Genomic DNA, 22783 nt, shown 5'->3' on the forward strand with positions numbered 1-22783 from the left:
TGTTTAAAGTAACATGAGAGCATACTGAATTGAAATTCCAGAGAAATTAAAATATCTTCAAAGTTATTATCTGCTTATTATGTTCTGGGTGTAATGTGTGATACGTAGTTTTGTGTGTGTATAAGTGGCAAAGCTTGGCTATCAGTATCACCTTGGCAAGATAATTTTGGACTGAATTGACAATACTTTGATAATTAAGTAACCTGTCTAATTTCTGAATTCTACTAAGAATTGTTTTGGCTGAACTAACGTGAGCAGTTCTATAATTCTATTAGCAGATAAACTTGATAGGAGATTAATAAGGATCTACATTTAAGGATCCATCGTTCCATGCTGATAACACACTTGCTTGCCCACATAATTGTAGACCTAGGATAAAATTTTGCCTTTGTAAAAAGGTTGTAAGAAAGCCTGGAATTAACTAAACTGATTTATTATCTATTGAAAATTGTAACATCCCATGTTGAGTTTAGTTTTTCACATTGTGAACATTATCATCTAACCATCTTTATTTTGGCTTCTGTAATTTTTTATCTGCTTTAAAAGTTATTTTGGCTAGTACAACTCATAAATTTATAATAATTCTCCAGACTATACTTTAAGAAACTCTGATCCAAAGAACAGTGAAAAACTTAGTGGCAGTAACTGGGTTAATTTAATTACTTACCTGTTGTGTTCTCCTCATACCTGAGAATTGTTAAATTTTTGCTGAGCTCCTGCAACTTATCTTGAAGTCAAGAGAGAGCCCAAAGACTCTCAGGATTTGGCTCTAAGTTAGAAACCTGTTCAGGAGGTGCCTTGTCTAAACTTTGTTTTAAATCTCTTCTCAAAGTCGTTAGTTTACATCATGAGCAGCTATCACTCAGAATAAGCAATTTTCATATGCTGCATTGTGTAGCGACAGGGTACTAGAGTAAGAATGGATGGACTTCTTCATATGGAACTAAGGAGAATGACTTGGGTTGGAGTAATATCTTTCATGTTCAGTTTTCTAGGGGAATCTAGGCTTCCCCTTCTCTCTCCATTTAGTGCATAACTACTTGTGTTACAGGTTATGCAATTTTTCTCTCTGGCTTGACTTCACAAAGAACCTGATCACCCTCTCTTCTGTAGGAGAGGATCACCTCAGCAGGAGATCTTTCCTTCAGGGAACAGGATGTGCCACATCTTTGCCCACAAACACACACGACTCCGCATAGAGTCTGCTCCCAAACTCAGTGGATCCCCTGCCGTTGATAAAGGACTTGAATGGCATCCAGACAGAAGCCCTGTGCTTCTGTGTAAAAGCACTGGGGTCGTCTGCCTCCTGTCTGATTCTGTTGCAATAAAGCTTCATTGAAACCTCCATTACCAAGAATTTCCCAGTCACCACAGTTTCTGGACACATCTCCCTCCCGCAAGGGGATTTCCCAGCATAGAAGAGGGCCTTGAACAGTTAATGCACCCTAAGGCTATGGCTTAGCTGTCTGCTGAATTTTCCACAAGTGTGCTTTGCCTCCCCCCCCCGCAGAAGCTTGCCTTCTTTTTCCCACCCCTTCCCAGCTGCAGTCAAAATTTTCATAGAAGGCTCTCTCTGGTCCCTACGCAGGAAAATGTAGAGATGACTGACTGCAGCAAGGATGGGAGAAACCATGCAGAATGCCCCCTTCATGAAGATAACCAGGAAAATGATGTGGACCAAAGAACTTAAAAGGCCTGATTCTTCAGATCTGATGCAGGCATCTCATTCATTTTAGTGAGTTTTGCTTGCATCAGATCTAAGTGACTGGGTCCCAAGTATTTTAGTGAATATTTATTAAACTCAAGTATCTTCTTTAAGAAAACAAAAAAGTTTCTCTTGTAAATTACTCTATAAGACATTTTTCTGGATCAAACAACACCTTCATGCGTCCTTCCATTTAGATGCAGCTTCAGGTACGTAACAGTTATAATTTGAAGGAAGGAGGATAAGAAGATATATGCTTTAATCAAAAGTAAATATACTCTTTTAAGTTCTTGTAATTTTATTGCAAAAGAGTATCTCTACTGTTTGAAAATATGAAATAGTTTTACTTTTCAGTAGAATAAGATGCAGTTATCTGCCGGCTGAACTATTTAATTTGAAGTTATGAATTCTGCTCTCTAGGGAGCATTGTTAGAATTTACCACACTGATCTTTCTGCTTTCCAAGCTGTGGTGGAATGCTTCATCTACCACTCCCTGACTCTTTTTCAATAGATATTGAGGAACTAAGACCACGAAGGCTTTGCAGCTTCCTGAGATTTGTCTGAGGCCATACAATGACTTTTACCAGAGACTTCGGAAACATTCTTTCCAGACTTCTGGAACCTTGCCTTTCTCTTGGCTGTATCATTTGTTAGATGAATAAGAGGAATTTGCAGGCTTTCATAACTGACCATTCTTGAGAATAACAACAAACCCCCCCCCCCAAAAAAATGCTGCTTTCCATACCCCTGAATTAGTGTCTTTACACAAAAGCAGTTTCTAACTTCCATGTTATGGAAAGTCTGTGTCATAGATCAGGCCACAGAGAAAGAAGGAATCCTATGTTAAATATTGGCTGTGTTACAAGCAGTGTCTAAAGCATGCACAATCATTCAAGAAACTCATTGAATTGATTGTTTCCCGCACAACAGACTGGGGCTACTAATTCTTAATATATAGTACAATATAATAATTTTGCCAAGTTGCAAATAAAAATGATCTGAAATGTGGTTCTAGCAAGTTTATCTATGCTGTGCCTCCAAAGAATGCCATTTTGTAGGCATATTGCCCTACCATGTCTCATGTGTCTCACAGAAACCAGCTCAGATACGCTGGTGCAGTGCAGCTATTTTGCTTTGAGCTAGCAGCAGTATCTGGGCATAGGGATGGTGTTACCATCCATGATCCCTTCACCCTGGGGAGCCTATAGTGGAATAGAGCTCATGTAGCAATTATTACACCACTATTCTTCCACCCTCTCTGCTGAGAGTGTGGGAGGGGACCAGAGCATGGTTGGGATCCCCATGCTTCCTGCAGATTCCAGGCTGCGGTATCAGTACCTTGGGTCTCCTGGCAGCCAGTGTAACTTCAAGCAGCTCACAGGCTGCTCTAAGTTATGGTGAAGAACTGGCTGGCCACCCAGCCAGCCCAAAGTTGGGGGAGCACAATGACTATCTTTGTACTCCCAGTCTCCTCCTGAGTTGTATTGTGTACTATAGCCAACGATCTAAACCATCATCTATAAGGGTGAGTGGATATTTCAGTCCCCATGCCTGTTCACATCTTGACTTCTCTGCTGAGACTATCTCTGACTGGTGCAAATTAGTACCAGTTGTGATAATGATTTTACTTGGTCTGCTAGAAACTGGGCTGGGACCACCATCTCATTTTAGAAAGGCCACCAAATTTTCTTCAGGTACTACAGAACTATGAGCAAGCATAGTAGCATTTCCTGAGGCAACAATTATTTCTGCAAACAGCCTATCACACTACAACCAGTTAATGAGATCTGGCTCTCTGCCGTGGAGGAAATAGACTGAGGCCATCACAACTGGTTTCTATCTGTTGCTTGTAAACCTTTTCTAAGGTGTCTAAAGCATCCATTTTCTTCTCATCCCAGTACAAATCAGGAGTAACTCCAGTGTTAGTTACACCCATGCAAAATCAGTGAAAGAGGACAATCAGGCCCTTTGGTCTCAGCAAGCTTTTTAAACTTTTTTAGTCCTAAGTAATGCACAAGTGATGAAAGTCTGCTTGTTTGTACTGAAGCCTGTCTGTTCTTCTTTGCTGTCTATCTTAGGGTTTCCATAACACCTATCACCATAGTGTCTAAGTCAATGGGCCTCAACCCGCAGCCCTCAGGCCACTTGTGTCCCGATCAGCACACCTGACATCCTCAGGGCCATTTAGGTTGTATATATATTGTGCAGCTGTGGCCCACATAGAGAGAGCTGCACCTGAGGCCCACAGTGGTAAATAGATTGAGAACCATTGGTCTAAGTGCTCCTCAGATAAATCAAGTCTTCGTGGTGAGGTCCTCAGTCTATTTCATGAGTCTTCTGCTCTTCTCCCTTCCCCAGTAGATGAGGGTTTTTTTAGGGGTAGGTGTATGTATTTTTGTTTGCTTGTTCTTCACCTCCCCTTCTTCCATTAGGTTTGCAAGAGCAGGGAGGAAGACAGGATTCTTGTTGGAGAGGAGATATAAGAGGAGAAGCAGGACCAAAATCTGCTTAGCTACAAAACCTATGAGCAGAAAGCACTGAAGTTGATGATTATTCTTCAGGAGTGCTTGAAGAGTTAAATAATTTCTTTTAAAAAACTTATTTTATTTTATATTTCTTTTAAAAAACTTATTAAAACTTAACTTAAATTTTGTCATTTATTTTTAAGGAGCATAAGAGCTTGTTAACCTTGTACCAAGTTTGATAAAGACTATATTATATCCACTTCTTTTCCCTGGGAAGGAATCCTCTACAGCCCTCCCTTCCAAACACCCCCATTTCTCCTATTTACACCCTCCATTACTGAGACATTTCATTGCAGTCACCCCATTCTTGCCAGGACTGCCTTTGAAGTCTGTCAGGACTGCTTCTTAACCTGACAGGAGGCTAGTGTGAAGCGATGCACGGAACCTCTCCCACTTCCCAAAGCTGAGCATGCTGTCTCCACAGCACTCTGAGCCTGTTTGGAGAGTGAGACTGGGTACAGCTAATTTTGCTGTGCCATCTGTTCCTTTATTATATGGAGTTTGGTGAAGTTTTTCACCAACTGGCTGTTGTCTGTAATAGAGTAGCAGGTTGAAACATGCTGCCTTCTATTTTCCCCTTGGGATAGGAGGAGGCTTCCCCAGCTACAAGACTCTTGATGTTTGGTAACACTTGATGTGCTGACGATGAGTGTTAGATATTTTTCAAATTGGTCAGAAAATTTAAAATAGAACAAGTCCTGAATGAAGTATTGTGAAAAAAGATTCTAATAGGCTGATAGTTAGAGACAATGTTCCCTGTTACTACTTGCTCCCTTGATAACTTGCAGTGGGAGGATGAATTGGTAAAAACAGCACGGACTGGAATGTAATTAAGACTTCTTTGTTAATTAAATGGACAAAGGAGATTGGTGACATTTACACTGGTTGATGGTTTCTTTGTGGTAGATGAAGTCGCTTGCCGGATGGCTGATGTTGACGTATTCAAGTTGATTTCCTTTAGTTTCCTGACTAGGAATATAGCATAAGAATGCTGCTGCCTCAGATGTCTGCATGGGATATGCTTCCATTGTATCTTAACTCACAGTCTTTTGAATAATTTCCATATTGACTTCTGCGTGTATAACTGCAGAGATTCAAGGGCTGAAATTTCCTTACATGTGCGATATTCTTGGACACTACACATGTATTTGCCTTTCTCATGGATTATCCCATCTGTGCACTATCTGCCCTGCTTTAATTGAATAATTAATAGTAAATAACTGACTTAGGAAGCATATTTTCTTTTCAGTTCTAGTGGTGGTTACATTATCATTTCTCTTGAATGATCGTGAGTCATGTATCTGCCTGCTAGCATGACAAAACATAGCATAAGTAATGTAATTAGGAAAGGAGCTTATCAAAACATTTGTGCACATTGGGCCAAATCCCAAGATGTGCTGAGCACCCATAGCTCCCATTGGAGTTGTTGGTAACTCTGGGTGCTGAGAGCTGCTCAGTACAAATTTTAGGTTGTATAGTTTGTGTTTCATTGTTGACTTCAGGTTCCATTTGATAGCTTGAATATTAAAACCCTTCTCATCTGTAAATGTGACATTCTCCAAGAGAATTTTCTTTTACTTTTGGGGTCAGGAGGGTGAGGGGTGTGCAGCTTTTAGCCATGTGGCTGATGATGTTGCTGCCTATCTGACCTTTGGGACCAGTTCTGATGGCACACAAGAGCACAATCAAAGGATGTTTTGCATTCATCACAAAAGGAAGAAATAAGAGGATACAAATTCCAGACCAATTGACAGGCCATATCCTTCCTTCCCAGTGTTAGTATGGTATCCAACTTTTACTCCATCGTAATATTCCCAAAATGGGCTCTTTCCCTGGTAGTAAAACTTTATTGTAACTAGAGCTGTCGATTAATCACAGTTAACTCACGCGATTAACTCAAAAAAAATGAACTGCGATTGAAAAAAATTAATCACAATTAATCGCACTACTAAACAATAGAATACCAATTGAAATTTATTAAATATTTTTGGATGTTTTTCTGCATTTTCAAATATATTGATTTCTATTACAACAAAGAATACAAACTGTACAGTGTTCACTTTAGATTATTTTTATTACAAATATTTGCACTGTAAAAATGATAAAAGAAATATAATTTTTTAATTCGCCTCATACAATACAATTTTATTGTGAAAATGTAACTTACAAATGTAGATTTTTCTTGTTACATAATTGCAGTCAAAAACAAAACCAGTGTAAAACTTTAGAGCCTACAAGTCCACTCACTTTGTTCAGCCAATTGCTAAGACAAACAAGTTTGTTTACATTTATGGGAGACACTGCTGGCTGCTTTGTATTTACGATGTCACCTGAAAGTGAGAACAGGCATTCGCATGGCACTGTTGTAGATGGCATTACAAGATATTTACGTGCCAGATGTACTAATCTTGCAGTCCCGGCTACGACAGTGCCATGCGAATGCCTGTTCTCACTTTCAGGTGACATTGTAAACAAAACATGGGCAGCATTATCTCCTGTAAATTGTAACCAAACTTGTTTGTCTGAGCGATTGCCTGAAGTAGGGCTGAGTGGACTTGTAGGTTCTAAAGTTTTGCATTGTTTTATTTTTGAATGCAGTTATTTTTTGTACATAATTGTACATCTGTAAGTTTGACTTTCATTATAAAGAGATTGCACTCTCCAGTACTTGTATTAGGTAAATTGAAATATACTATTTCTTTTGTTTTTTTTACAGTGCAAATATTTGTAATCAAAATTAAATATAAAGTGAGTACTGTACACTTTGTATTCTGTGTTGTAATTGAAATAAATATATTTGAAAATGTAGAAATCATCCAAAAATATTTAAATAAATGGTATTTTATTATTGTTTAAGAGTGCAATTAACCGCACGCTTAATTTTTGTAATTGCTTGACAGCGCTAATTGTAACCTTTTAAAAAAATTATTATTTTTTCAAATTTAAATTGTGGTTACATCCTTTGCCCCTAACCACAATCAGGCCATGTTGTGCTAACAGTAAATGCTGTGTAACTATATGAGAAGACATAGTCATTGCACTGAAAAAAAAATCTTAAAACTCAAAAGACAAAATACGTGTGTGGGGGGCAGAATACTCAAGCAAACTGGTCGGGGTGATGAATAGTGTCTCTCATAAGATTTGTTTCTGCTTCGTACCTGACTGCTCTATTTTCCTTGTCTTTTCCTTTATTTTTTGGTGGAAGTTTTGATCCTTGCCTATTTATTTGTTCTGTTAATTTTAGCTCTCTCTCATTTAATTTTATCTTATTTTTTATAGTTTTTTCTTCCTTTATTATTTTCCTTAGGTATTCTATTTAACATTTCTGTACAGCACCAATTAGTATAATGAGCATTTTATACAGCAATTAAGGGAACAGTCCCTCCCCTCAGCAGGTAATTAGCTGAGGCCCCGATCCTGCAAAGGCATCTGACCCCACCCGTGCGGAATCCCACTCAAGTCTGGTGTGCATATAGGGATGTTTTAATTGTTTCACTGCTTAAGGCTTGGTCTATGTTAGCAACGTATGTCGGTATAACTAAGTCGCTCAAGGGTGTAGATTTTTCACACGCCTGAGCGACACTTATACCGACCTAACTCCTGATGTAGACTGCTCCCTGTCAACGAGAGAGCTTCTCCTGTTGACCTAGCTACCACTTCTCGTGGAGGTGAAGTACCTATGCTGACAGGGAAGCCCGCCCATGGGTGTAGGTAGGGTTTTCTCTGAAGCCCTACAGTGGTGCTGCTGCATCGGCATAGCTGCGCTGCTGCCACCCTTTAAGTGTAGACAAGCAAGTACTTGGGCTGCGCCTGGTGTGGGATTTGTATTACCACAGGTGCTAAAAAATAAAAACGTTCAGCATAACACAAGTGGTTAAAATGTTAAGGGAGCCAACGGCCAAGAAAAGTTAGTTATTCTAAGATGAGATTCTCTTTTTTGGCCCATTAAGGAGTTTAAAACCAAGTCATGTCCTAGAACAGAGTGTTCATCCAAAGAAAGTGGTTTTGTACATTTAATCATTTTGATTGGTCATCCCCATCAACTGGCACAGACTGCTGCCTTGTAGACTGAAGTGGCTACATTAGGAAGCATGCTGTTAGCAAGAACGAAGAGATTTATTTTTGTAGATCAGATATGTATGTTTTTTCAGATGTTCGTTCTTATCCAGCTGCATTTTTAAAAGCAGAGCTTCCACTCTGAAGTTTGTCCATTTCTTTTTTCCTCTTGTGTTATATATAGGGAAAGCTAACGTATTACCCCCTCCCCCCAAATGACCTGACTAGCAGCAGAGAGCGTTTACAAATGAAAACAAATTGATTCTTCTCCCTCTCATCATAGGTAACTCTCTAAACTGTGGTGGTTTTTCTTTCAAATGCAGATTTTAGCAATGTGCCTGATGTCACTGCTGGTCTGAAGAGGAGCAGTACTGATGGCACTTTGGACCAAGTACCATATAGGCAGAAGACTGATCCACCTTTCAGGGTAAGAGCATATCCCAGACCTAGCGATAATAAACAAATTGGGATCATTTTAAGATGACACTCTGCAGCTTGCAGAAAAGGGGGGTTGATTATATGCCAGCTTATTTATATATTTATTCTTCTTAGTAAATGAATTTATTGCTTATGACCCTGAAGGACTAATATTATTAGCTTGAGGCCAGCCTTGACCTGTAACATACCAGGGGGCATAGCTGCTGTGTCTCTAATGATATTGCCATGTGGACAAATGGGAATAAGGCAGAGTTCACCAAATTCATCTTTGCAAGTCACCTAAAGGTGGGGTTTGAGTCTACGGCTCAAGAGAAGATAATTTCGCATGCTAATCACTGTACCATCTATGCCTTCTAAGCTGGTTAGCTGTTCTCTGAATGTCTGTTGCCATTCTTATTCTTTGTGCTGTTGTTGTTCCAAAAACTTTTTTGGGTTGAGGTGACCATAGCAACAGTTACTTAAGCCACTGTAGAAGAGGCCGCTAGTTCTAAGTGCCTCCATTTTTTTAGAATTTATTTTTTTGGCTACCCAGCCAAAAGGGTTACATGGGGTCTGATTTTTAGAAGTCTTGAGCCCTCACAGTTCATGAAACCTGGGTCTGGATTTGCCCCTTAAAACACATAGTTGCCTCACTTGGGGCAATGTGGAGGTGCACTATCCTACTAGGAGCATTGGGGTGCATTGTGCTTTGGAGATCAAAGCAACTGCTGCGTCCTTTGTAAAAATGTATTGTATGCTGCTGTCTGAATCCAGCATTCATGCCCGTCTAGGAGAGGCTCTTGGCCTGGGCGCCAATAGTCCAATGCAGTCTTCTACTCAGGGGAGGCTGTTTGTACCCCTGGTGCCCCTCTCCCACTTCTCCTTGCATACCCATCCACTGTAATCTTGCCCAAGGAGAGTGTGTGAGAGAGGAGGGAGAACAACGGTTTCGGAATAGTGCTGAGAGACATGCAAATCAGATCACAGTCTGCTTGAAGGAAGACATTTTTGTACTTTTGCTTTGCAAGAAACATTTAGTTGCCAACAGGAAAGGAACAGACTTGTTTGTGAAAATCATTCCTGATGTCTTTTTCAAATACGCCAGAAAATGGGAAATTAAAGAGAGTTCAGCAGGATACTGATACACAGAGAGAGATTCATTTATAGTAGTTATTGGATGGGATAAGCTGCTGTGATCTAAACTATGTGCCACCGCTAATTCCAAAAGAACTGGAAGGGATCAGCCAGGTTTGCTCCCTGGTGACTCTTTCCTAAATTCTCTACCAGTTATACCGGTGCATAATGTGTTAAGTTATTTCCCAGATTATATTGCAGTTGGGTTCTTTGATTGGAATACAGTAGTGCAAACGTTATTTTTAAGAGTTAACGGAGGGTGTCCTGGCTTTCTAGATGCAGTGGAAAAAATGGCTTGGCAATCAGATGCAGTTTGATTTCATGAACCACAGCTGTAAATGAGTCTTTGACAGCCCTACAATTTCTGCAAATGGTTTTTAATTGATTGTCTTCTTTCAGTTGGAGGGTACCTATTACTGTCACAGCTCTTTGTACGACTCTGTTGATATTTCTAATACATGTAGGATTTTTAAAGATAGTAAGTTAGAAAGTAGCCTCATTGGGCATGTTTGGTGATTAGGAACAAAAAGAAGTGGTTTCTATTTTTGATTGTTAGACTGTTCACCATATGAACAATAGGCACTCCTAATAAAAGCTAGTAGAAGAAAATAATGCAGCCTCTGAAGGTATAGTATCTGTTTTTGTTTTGTTTTTTCCTTTGCCTCACATATCTATGTATGCTAGTTTGATGCATTTGTATGGAAGTACAGTTGTAAGGATATTTCAGTATTATGTAATGTTACAGAAGTGTGGGGGTGAGAGGAGGCTACATATGCAAGTACAGCATTGTGAAGAAGACGTTGATGGTGGTAGGTGGTTCTGAACGTATCTTGGAACAGGCAGTTTGGGGATTGTTTTATTGGGGGATGTGTGTGTGTGTGGTTCATTTCTCAACAGACAACAGCTGTAGATGTAATCACTTGCTTTGTGGAAGCAGAATCCTTTGAAATTTGGTTGAATTTTTCCTAAAACAAGTAAGTAAACAAAAAGCAATCTTAACAAAGCTAAACTCTTAATATAAATCTGTATGTTTACTTATTAGATTTTATATTTGCACTTTTGGGGATTTTATTTTTCATTATGTAGCCTCTTTCCTGTAACAACCTAAAGGATAAGGATAATCTTTGATGAAGAATGCAGTAAAGAGAGCATCCAAATGAATTTCAGAGGTGCATACTAATTTGGGGCAAGAACATCTTTTGTCGTAGGGGTACGACATTGACAGTAACAGTCTTTCATTCATTGTTTAGTCCAGGAGACAGATGAATGAATGAATTGAAATAGTTTTATGTCTTGTCTGTCAGTCTAAAAGTTAATTCATGAGATAACAGGAAGATAAAGAGTTACAGTACTTAGTTACAGAAAATGAAACTGCTTGATAAGCTCTAAGAAATTATATAAAATAAGTAGACACTTAAATCCATCTGTTCTTGGCAATTCTGTAGTTTTGGCAGTTTTTCTTTCTCTGAGATGCCCAAATTATACCCTTTTTAATAACTGCCCCCCCACACACACACACACTTTTTTTTTTAACAATAAATGTTACACTTTTAACACATTCTGTGTCAATACATTTTCAAACTGTGTTAAAATATTGTTTATATGGCAGTGGTATGTAACGTTGGCAATTGTTGTTTCTGCAATATGTAGGCATATTGTTGACAGAAGATAGAAGACCTTGAAAAATCTGGGGATGCAGCACGATTGCTAATTCAATTAGATTTATTTGTGCTTAATCACTTTGAGGTCTAATTTCTTGTGCTCCTGGTGTTCATTGAAATGCTGATATATTGACAATTGCCAAAGATCAAGTCCTTCATACATTAAAGTAACATAAGCTGCATTATGTGTTCAGTGCCTTATGTCGATTACTTTTATTTTTATTCATAGGTCATAGTTATGAAAAATGTTTTCTGTAAGCTATGGTTTATATTAACTGGAAATATAACCATGCAATTGATAACTTGTCTATCTTTACTGTGTATTTTTGGTAGATTCTTTTAATGCATTACATTTATTTATTTAATTTTCAGCTGCTCTAATTCTTTTGAGCATCATCAGAGAAAAGTGCTTCTTGAAACAAATTAAATTTGAACAAAAAAAGGAAAGACCTTAATGTAAACATATTCTCTCTCTCTCTCTCTTTTGCTGATATTAGATATGTGTGTCTGTGAGAGTAGGAGAGAGATGTTTTCAGACCAGAGATTTACCAGATAATAATAAAAAATATTAGTTTACAGTAGATTTTAGTCACTCTTCTTAAAGACATATTTTGTCCTAAGACTGGTTGCATGTTTCCAGCTTGGCAAAATAGTTCACAAAATAGTTAATAATGCAATGCATTTGAAATAACTTCAGTGTGTTCAAAGCTGTATATTAAAGTTCTTATAAAAGGAATGGTTATTTTCCTGTATTTACAAAATCTATAGAAAAAATAGATAGCTGATACTTTGTTGTAATAATAGTAATAGTGGAATGAATGCAATAATTCAGAGTAACATATGCCAACCTCTTCCAAAACTGTTAAATGAAATAGAGCATATTTAGAATATCATATTTTGTCTCCCTGACTAGCTGAATACAAATCAATGACGATGGCGTTTCAGGTTCTCAAGTATTATGAATAATTTGATGTCCCTTTTCAAAGGGCAGATCAAAATGAATTGTCTAATGCAGAAATGTGATCAAAGCAGTTGTCCTGCTCACACTTTCTTTGGGGAAAAAAACACTACAAATGCTGCCTTAGCTTTTGCAAAATGGTCTGTCTGGTGCTGAAATTGTATTTATTTATTCAGAACCTAATGGATGTATTTCGTGGGCCACTCAAAAGAAACCATTTCAGACATATTAAATTATGGGCAGGCAAATGTTTGGAAGGTTTGAAAAAAATGCATGCCCATTTTGGACTGTTTGAAATTTTTTTTTTTGTCATTTACCAGAGATAAGAGAACTTTCAAATTTCATACTGATCATGAGCAGTTAATATTTTCATTAACTCTGCCTGTGGGCAAGCTCCTGCACATTTCCAAATGGCTTAGGAAACAACAGTTATTGGCCCCCATACATTGAGAATCCAAGTTTGTCCTACTGCTTCCACATGGGAAGAACCCAACAGCTATATTTTCAGAATATCAGAAGACTAGAAGTGCACACTGGCTGTTTATGCTCAGTATGCAATTTGCAATACTCCTAACTTTGGCAAAAACAAGCTTTTATTTTTCTTTTTGGTCCCAAAACTATCCAGAGTATGCCTGCAGTTATCCATCTAATTTGCATGTACAGTTACCCGGAATGGCTGCGTAAATTTTGTGCATATCTATGCTAATGACCACTAATACATCTGGCCATTTGCACATGCAAATAAACAATTTGTACATGTAATCTCAGTAAACATCTTTACCAATCAGGCAAATGATTCCTTGCACAAAGTTCACACCATCCTAAACCTCTGACAACTTTATAAATATGGCTCCCAGCTAATTAGTAGGATATGTTAAAAGGCAGAATTTGAGCTGTGTCAAACTGTTACCTTTTAACAGTGATCCTCACAACCCATTTCTTCAACAGATATGCACATGGAAAGAGAGGGTGGTGTGGACACGGACACACACAACCCTCTCATACATCTTTCCATTGCTTGGCCAAACCACGTTAAAAAGTCAGAAGGCTGGCTTTTGCTAGTGAATTTAGTGCTAATGCCAAAGTTTGGATGGATAGCCCTGGAGGCTTCAATCCTTAATTTATTACAGAATAGGTAAAGCACAGTAAGCAGCAACACAAACTTGTCTAAAAGGTTCTACCAACGAAAGCCTGAAAACATTTGAAATAATCACTTCCTGTATTAGAAAAGGAAACCCTGCATTGGGGTCAGCACTTGAAAGGTTTGTTTAATTTTCCATTGGTTCAGTATAGCTATTCCCATAATAAAAAGTCACTTTGCATTTTATAATATTTTTCTGTGCATCCATGTGGTGTTGGACATTTTGTAGCCCTTGTTGTTCACCTGGCCCAGCCATGTGTTGGAGGGACACTCTTCAAAGCAGATGGAATCCCTTATCTCTCTACTGAGACTGCCTAAACATGGTATTGAAACTTCTTCACTCAGAACTTTACTAACACCATCAAATTCTTTCAGAGAGACAGTGGTGTTAGTTGGTGAAAATTCTGTCACTCTCCATTTAGCCCAGATTCAAACCTAGATCAAGACTTCTGAATCCCGTTGCCAATCTCCTGGTCCATCCAGTTCCTCCATAAACACGTTTTAAAAAATGGAGTATGTTGTTTTGGAGGGAGCTTCAGGCGAATGGAGTGTGAGTCATGATTCCTATTCTCATCAGGAAATTAATAAAATCATGTAATGAATGCCAAAAGCATGAGAGTCATTTTGCCATCTAAGGGAAGGCAAATGGCTATTGGGAATGGTGCATACATTATTAACCTGTTTTCCAACAATTCGTGTATGAGCATGTTATCTATAAAGACACTTACTATGCATAAGTACAGGTGATCGTTATGATATAATAAACAATGACATCTCTGCTGTGGCTGCCAACACTTGTAAAGTGGTGCCATCCAGTTGATGAGGACACTTATCCAGTAGAAACAAGGCAGAAGCCACTAATTGAATTTGTGTGAATAAGCTATGGAAGGATTTGTTTTTAATCGGTAAATGTTAGAAACAGTCAATTTTTCCCTACAGCAAAAGCTGAATAGAATATTCAGAGAAGGAAAGTTAATTTTTTTGAAACGTGTCATGTATAATACGTACATGTGATCAGTACAGATATGCCCTTTGATTTCATCCAGCATGTGGATGTGTGACACTGTGCATACATTATTCAGGCATCTGATTTGCTTCCAGAGCAGAAGTGCTCACGGATTAGAATAAATACTCTCTTACCTTGACATCCCAAAAATGTCCCCAGAAGAATACTGACCTTAAAGTAAAAATGGGAAGAAGGCAAGCGAGGTGGGGAGAGACAGTTTTGTGCAGGAAAGATTGTAAAACTCCTGGCTGGCAAATCCCATTATGCTGAACACATGAACAATAGGCGTTAATTCAAATGGAAAGAAAATCAAACTGAGATGACCCAGGCTTCAACAGAGGAATGAAATAATAGAAGGAAGAAGCCACTAGTTGCCCCCACATCCTGGCGCACTTTCTATGCATTGAGGCAGCTCCAGTAAATGTTTTCATGGGTACAGCTTCTTCTTAGCTCTGCTTTGCAATATCCCAGGCAGTGCATGCGTGCCCTGCATGTCATTAATTGCAAGAGAAATAGCTGCATGAAGCTTTTGATCACCGTCAATAAGACATTCCGGATCTTTTGTGTGGTGAGCAATTTTCTTTAGTAATTGATAAGACCCCAGAACTAGTGGAGTAACCAGCAATTAATATCCTTACTCTGTTCTAACTGCGGGGGGGGGGGGGGAAAGGGGGGAAGAACCAGTGGTGGATATAGTTCTCTTGAAATCACCTGTTCTTCTTCAATGCAATGTGGGCATCATGCCAGCATGGAATCAAGATGTATTGCGAGAGGACAAGCTGATGTTCGGAAACAGTGTGTCTATCATCATCGGTTTTGCTTGGTTCAGTTGTGCCTTGAAGCCATAGCTCTGCACCGAAAGCAGTGCGCAGCCCTACTGGGAACTCTGAAAGTTATTGTACTACATTTCCAGATGGCACAGCATGTGCTGATCCCAACCAGCTTTTCTGGCTGGTGCAGAATGGAGTTGGAGCCATGGCTCTGCCACCTCCCTGCTACTTTTGGGGTCAGCTAGCAGTTCTAGTAAGCCAGGGGTGAAATCCTGGCCCCACTGAGCTCACTGGGAGTTTTGCTGTTGACTCCAGAGGAGCCAGGATTTTGCGCCACACGTTCAAGGGAGTACTGCAGTTGTCTGACACCCAGACAAGGTCCTAACAGTTGGCCTCCAATATGCATGAGCTAATTAGTAAAGGACTTTCTAGAAGTGTATCAACATCTGCTGCAAATCCCAGACATTTCCTGTCTGTTGTGTGTCGCATTGATCACGCAGTTCAACCAAAATTAATAAGACCCATGACCATGATCAATGTATAGTTCATTTTCCAGTTGTTCAAGCATGCCAAGAAGAAAAGTAGATGATTTTAAAAGTGTTTGTGAGCAAATGTGTGAACTTGTGACTCCTTCTGTGTGCTATCATGCTGGTTTTTCTGGCTTGAAGTAGTAACTGACCTCCAGACACACTGACTATGAGTTTCTCATTAATGAAATTGGTGCAGACAACTCAAAGGAAGAAAACAAATCGATCTCTGATGTTTGCATGTGCGGGAAATTGATGAGAGCCACATTGAAATGTATCTTTCCCCTCTGCTACTCTGGGAAAAATCCCCCAGGTTTACACGTGGACAAAAAGGAAGCACGACAGCAGCACCAATATAGTGCATCGGACACGAGTCTGCAAGGTTTGTGATAGATTCTGGGGACTAAATTCTCTTTGCCAGCTACAGAGTACTGGGTTCATGCTTCATTCTTCAGGGATGAGAGGTCACTCAGTTCTAGTGGCAATAACATTCTGCACATTTTTGGCTTGTAAGGCAGAAGCATGGAAGTACAATTTTGTCATTTCCCTGGCTCTTGATGTACTTGGCAAGGCCAGCCTAACAGCGATTGAATACTGGAGATGGAAACACAGTTGTTGTTGTGCACTGCATGCAGGCAAAGCACCAGTGGTGTCTTGAGTCCAGAGGGAGAATCATTCCAACCAAGTGACACATCCTGGTATGTGTCTCTGAATTGTGACTTGGGACAAAATGAGGAGCTGTCCATAATGAGGACATAATATCAGATAGACAGTTGCAAAGCCACATGGAGAGCTGAAGAAAGGAACCAGTCTCTGGGAGCCATAATTCCTCTATGAGTGGCCAAGTGCTTCTTAGACCTGTGTGGAAATACCTGGTATGGCCGTGTCTCCTCCTTGAGCCATCCCACCTCCTCTGAGGTACACCAAGTGAGCAAGTCCTGAATTCCTCTATGTGCAGGGACTGCAAGTATGATAGGTCCTTTTGCAGGCCATATGATGGCAGGGAGAGTATGTGTACCCCATCAAGCTACCCATCCACTTATGCAGCTGTCACAATATTGTTCTTAGAGAACATTCAAAAGGTGGAGTAATCTGCTGACCACAGAAGAAAATCAGTAGCTCAGCACCTGTATAAAAGGAAGATAAAGGATTATTAAAAATTTTGGAATCAGAAATTAATAGCTTGAAGAGCTTACCCCCTCTCTCTTCCCCCACATGGGACAGAATCTGTTCTCAGTCACTCCAATGCAACCCCAGGAGGCTTCCATGATGATAACTGGTGTTATCAGTAACAGAATGTGGCTACATCCATACCCTGTAAATATTGCAGGTAGGCAGGATATTTCCTTCCAATCAATTTCTGATTATCTTGGTTGAAAACCACATGATCCTTGCATAGGGCTTGATTTCATTGATTCCATTGTTACCTTGTGATATCCGGGTTTTGGATCAGTATTTTGAAGTTTTAACTCAGATTTTTGCTGTCACCATAGGTGCTTCTTTTTAGTGTTTTAACTGTAGTCTGTGCATTAATGGGAAAGGATAAGGGTTACCCTCTTTGTCTCTAAAGAATATGAATGGCAAAGCTAAGATACTTTGTAAAGGAGGAGTGTAACTAGAAAGTGTTTAAAATCTCAGTGGTTACCATAGTTTCTCATTCAGCGACTAAGAAAAGTTTCTTGAATACAGAACAAAGCTCTCTGTGCGTGTGTGTGTGTATGAACGTTTAGAAGAAAGAATTCAGTATTTTGTGATGCTTGAAGATATTTTAAATGAAACGTTAATTAATATCAAATATTGTGATCGTTATTGATGTTTAAAATGTCTAGACTTAAAATTCTTCATTTGTCAATTAAACTTTGAACAAGTAACCGTATCCAAAGATATTTTTAAAACGTTTGCTGCAAAGTGAAAATATTTAAGTCAACAATCAGAAATAATGGTTCACGTTATCCATCAAGTTCTTGAGAAATGAAAGACCAAACCCCTCGCACCCTATGCGCAGATGTGTAGATCAAGTGAGTCAAGCTTGAAATAGTAATACCTAGGGATTTGTGAACAGTTCATATTACAGAACCTAAAACCTACCCTAAATCAGGGTGGGTGCGGTTTAATGTCGTATGTGCAAACTTCAGCCCAGGTTTGCAAATGGTTCAGGTGTATGTTATAAATGCAGCCGGCCCTTGCCCTCTCCATAATGGATCACTGCCTTCTCTAATCCAAAAGTATGTTCAGGGGAACAGGATTCACCCTCTACCCTCATGTAATAAGGTGTGGGAAACGGGAAACACATTCTTTAACAGCAGCTTAGCAAATGGGCACAGGAACAAAGATGTCCCATAATTCTTAGCATACTATCCAGGGAAGCTCTGGAGTTCCCTAGGAACAGCATGCTGGGGAAGAAAAGCCCTTCATACCTAGCATGTGATTGCTATGGAATCCCAGGGTTTCCCTAGCCAGAATGCCTACTCATTATGAGTTGTCTCTCACTGCCACTGTGCTCATTTATACAACTACCATAGCATGAAAGTTCCCAGGTTCCTCTGTACTATATAATATAAAATTGCGTGTGTATGTATTTTAGAAGGGGTATAAATCCTTGTGATTCAAGCTACAAGCCAATAACAAACTGAGTGGGGGAAGGTGGGGGGCTGTTTAGGGAGAAACTCCACTGTTAGGCAGATTATTCCATAATTGCCCACTACAGGGGTTTCTTGCATCTTCCTCTGAAGCATCTGACGCTAGTCACTGTTAGAGACACACACACAGTGTTAGTAGGTAAATCACTGATCTGACCCAGCATGACATGGCAGTTCTTATGTCAATTTCTAGCTACTGAGCTTTCTGCCAGTGGTATGAAAGATGGCAAACATCTGTCCCTACAGGAAATCTGCACATTACTTACAGCAAAAAGGAACAAACATATTTCTATTCATCTTAAAATAACTTTTTCCAAGGTGGTTGATTATCTTATGTGTAGATTTTGATGGTGGATTTTTTTGGGGGACAGAACTTGTCTGGTTATCAGATTGCTAAAAGAAAAAGTAATTTAAAGGTTTTTGTTTTGTTGTTTTTCATTTTTTTTTTCTATATCCAGCTCCTAGAGAGGAGCTGGAAATATTACTAGAACACTTGCATTTAATTTTTGAAATGAACACATTTTTTGAAAGACCTGTTAATTGGTAACATCATTTAGCTGGCATATGGCTAGCTAATAATCCAGGCTTAATTAGCAAGTCTGGGAAAGAATACCCTCCTAATACGGAATTAAAGCAGTCATCATTGTTTTTTAATCAAGAATAAAGAATTTTATGAACCTAGAGTTTAGCAGACTGTTTTCAATCATGCTGTATGAATTTGAGTTCTTTTTAACACTGATCCACTGAGGAAAACAGATTTTTTTAATTGCCATCATTTGTGTTGATGCAGAAAAAAGATGGAGGAACAATACCTCTTTCCATATAATTGCACCTTAGTGAAGGTGATGCTGAAGACATAGCTTGCTTGATTCTCAAAGCATTAAAATCCCATAGATGTGGATAATGGGGCTGAAACGTTGCGTGACCCTTTGAAAATATCCCCATCATTGTAACCACTATATAGTGTCCTTTGGTTGAATCTCCGCACTTTTGGCACTCCAGTGCACCTCATGTCTTGCCATCATCTAAGGACAGACATGGTCGATCAGCAGGACAGATGGTGGGCACTACCTACATGCCCTCGGAATATTCAACAGTATTTAATAGTATGTCAGGGATTAAATGGTCATTGGTTTGTTGACAGGCAGCCACCCTGCAACAGGGCCTTACAAAATGGTTAATGCTGAACTACCAACTGTGAGTAATAAACTGAGACGTGGTGGAGGGAAGTTGCAATAATTAAGAGCTAAATTATTCCCTTGAAGCAGTGTGCATGTATCAAAGGGCAATATTTGGCATATTGTTTAGGTTAAAAATTAAGGGTCATGGGTACTGTATTGCGATAGGGAGGGGAAAGTGTAGCATTAAGGGCCCACTCCTGCCAGATGTTGAGCATCTCCTCAGGGGTGCTGAGTGCCTCCACTGTAGTGGGCCCCAAAAGTGTTAGTAAATAGAGGGAAAGTGGGGAAGGATGTCACAGCTTTTTATTTCATTGGTAGAGCACAGTCAATTAACTAAACAATTGTTTATTCATCTTGTAACTCTTTGGCTCAGCATCCCTACTAATGGCATAATATCCTATAACATTTTGCTTAAAGTCACGTTTTATAAGTGATCTATTTACTAACAGGATATTTTTGTGACTTGATTAGCACGAGACATAGAGTGCCCTTTTGAGCATGAATTTATTAACGAGCAGCATAGTTTAGAATGTTTTTATCAAACTAGAAAGTTCAAATAAAGGACAAGCACAATTATATAAACAAAACATCTAGCAAGCTGCTTGTTTCTTTTTCCATTTCAGAGCTCATTTGTAATCCACACCATTTAGTGGCTGATACACTTGACAGAGCATCGACATTATTGGTAAAGTCACCTTGACCTTCAGGGCAGTCCCTACCCCATGGGTGTTTTAGGTATCTGGCTAATTTCCTTACAGCACCTGATGTATTTGTTTAAGTGGTAAAATTCACTGGCACCATGGCATTCTGTTAGCAGGTATGTCTCAGGGGAGATTTGCTCTACATAAAACCATATTCTCTCAAACCATGAGCTGCCATTTACAACTACACTCTGCTTCTTTTTTTTTTTTTTTTTTAAATAATGCTGTTATCTGAATGTACTTGGCATTTTTCCATGATGTTGGAAGTGTTTTAAAAGTGAAGGTACGCAAGGAATTCTGTTTACATTCCTGTACAGTATTTAGTCCAATTTAAAACTGGGCACCAATAGTATCTCAAATTTTCATTCATCAACTCAAAGGATAATCATTGCAGAGTATGTTGCAGTTGTTGAGCTCAGAGTAAAGATGTGATAGTATGAGATCTAAAGGCACTTACCTTGCTCAGAAAAGCCTTTTCCTTAGGGAAGTTGATGGTGGTAATCCACAGTGCCTGCCTTCAGGAGGAGTAAAACCAGAGCTAAGAATTTAGTTTGAGCTCACAAAACTTGGCAGCAGAAACTTATGGGTCTTTGCACCAGATTTTCTCTATAGTAAGTTCTGGAACTGTTTTCATAAAAGGACATTTATATAACAAGGTTAGAAGCTGACCAATTATACACGCACAAGGGACTACATGTTTTCTCAGATGAATGGTTTGGTCATTGCTCTTAGTAGGAGTGAAAGCATAAGTGAACGCTACATCAAATTACTGTATCTAGTAATTGAATAATAGATTTCAAGAGAGGTGTCTGCCCAATAAATAGCTTTATTACAGTCGTCTGTGTTTCAAGGTGGGATTTTTTTATTATTATTTGCAGTTTTACCCAAGTAATGGCATTTTTGTGTGTCTCTGTTGCAAGCAGAGTATCTATCAAATGATGATTCAGATCACAGCAGGGAATTGCGCTTGTTTTACCAGCGGTTCACTACAGCTTGGAAATAACCAAAATATTAACATTTGGTTCCCTTTCTGAGCTTTCTAACAAATAATCTGGGACTGCAGCTTTATTTGCAGGAGAAGCAGAGGCTGCAACCCTGGACCCCCCAGGGGAAATAAATTTTAAGAAAATTGTGACACTACATAAACAGAAAAGTATGCAAAACCCCTGCCTGAAATCTTCTGCTCCTTAAATTGCATATGTTAATGGCTGACTGCATCAGAATAAGCAGAGAGGGAAGGAGGAGAGAGGCAATATTTTTAATAAGGCTATAGGATAAAAATATAGTAGGGATTCAGGGAAGTTATTATATACACTTCATCATTATTATGTATACACTGAGAGGTGCCATCTTTTTCTAAATCAGTATGTCGGTCTAGGTGTCTGTCTATCTGAAGAATGCCATCTGAAATTTTGCATGATACGTTAAAGGCCTGGACCCTGCATCATTGCAATGATTTTCAGTTTTGCCTTTCACTTCAGTACAAATTGGATCAGGTCCCGAAGACACTGATTTTCAGAGGTGTTGAGCAAAACTCCTGTGAACTCAGTGTGAACTGCAGGTGCTGAGCACCTTGAGAATGCAGGCCTAATTGTCTTGCATAACAGTTTACTGGATGCAAACTTTTGTACATTTCAAATGCTGATGTGATGTATTGTCACAAAAGGGTGTTAGATATTTAATTAAAAAGAAAAGGAGTACTTGTGGCACCTTAGAGACTAACCAATTTATTTGAGCATGAGCTTTCGTGAGCTACAGCTCACTTCATCGGATGCATACCGTGGACATTGGTCAAACTGGACAGTCTCTACGTAAAAGAATAAATGGACACAAATCAGATGTCAAGAATTATAACATTCATAAACCAGTCGGAGAACACTTCAATCTCTCTGGTCACGCAATCACAGACATGAAGGTCGCTATCTTAAAACAAAAAAACTTCAAATCCAGACTCCAGCGAGAAACTGCTGAATTGGAATTCATTTGCAAATTGGATACTATTAATTTAGGCTTAAATAGAGACTGGGAGTGGCTAAGTCATTATGCAAGGTAGCCTATTTCCTCTTGTTTTTTCCTACCCCCCCCCCAGATGTTCTGGTTTAACTTGGATTTAAACTTGGAGAGTGGTCAGTTTGGATGAGCTATTACCAGCAGGAGAGTGAGTTTGTGTGTGTATGGGGGTGGGGGGGATGTGAGAAACCTGGATTTGTGCAGGAAATGTCCCAACTTGATTATCATGCACATTGTGTAAAGAGTTGTCACTTTGGATGGGCTATCACCAGCAGGAGAGTGAATTTGTGTGGAGGGTGAGAAAACCTGGATTTGTGCTGGAAATGGCCCAACCTGATGATCACTTTAGAT

At 39.2% G+C, this 22783-nt stretch overlaps 1 protein-coding gene across 5 annotated transcripts in view; it reads left to right on the forward strand.

Annotated features, from left to right (window-relative positions):
* Positions 1-22783, forward strand: part of TIAM2 (TIAM Rac1 associated GEF 2) — a 218726-nt gene that overhangs the window by 163031 nt on the left and 32912 nt on the right. For 2 of the 5 annotated variants that reach the window (XM_048844175.2, XM_075126829.1), the window contains one exon: positions 8611-8714. In XM_048844175.2, the coding sequence (XP_048700132.2) occupies positions 8611-8714 (104 nt within the window). The other 3 variants (XM_048844179.2, XM_048844180.2, XM_048844181.2) reach the window with 3 other exon arrangements.

The sequence above is a fragment of the Caretta caretta genome, chromosome 3, assembly GCF_965140235.1.
Source record: "Caretta caretta isolate rCarCar2 chromosome 3, rCarCar1.hap1, whole genome shotgun sequence".
Lineage (NCBI taxonomy): Eukaryota > Metazoa > Chordata > Testudines > Cheloniidae > Caretta > Caretta caretta.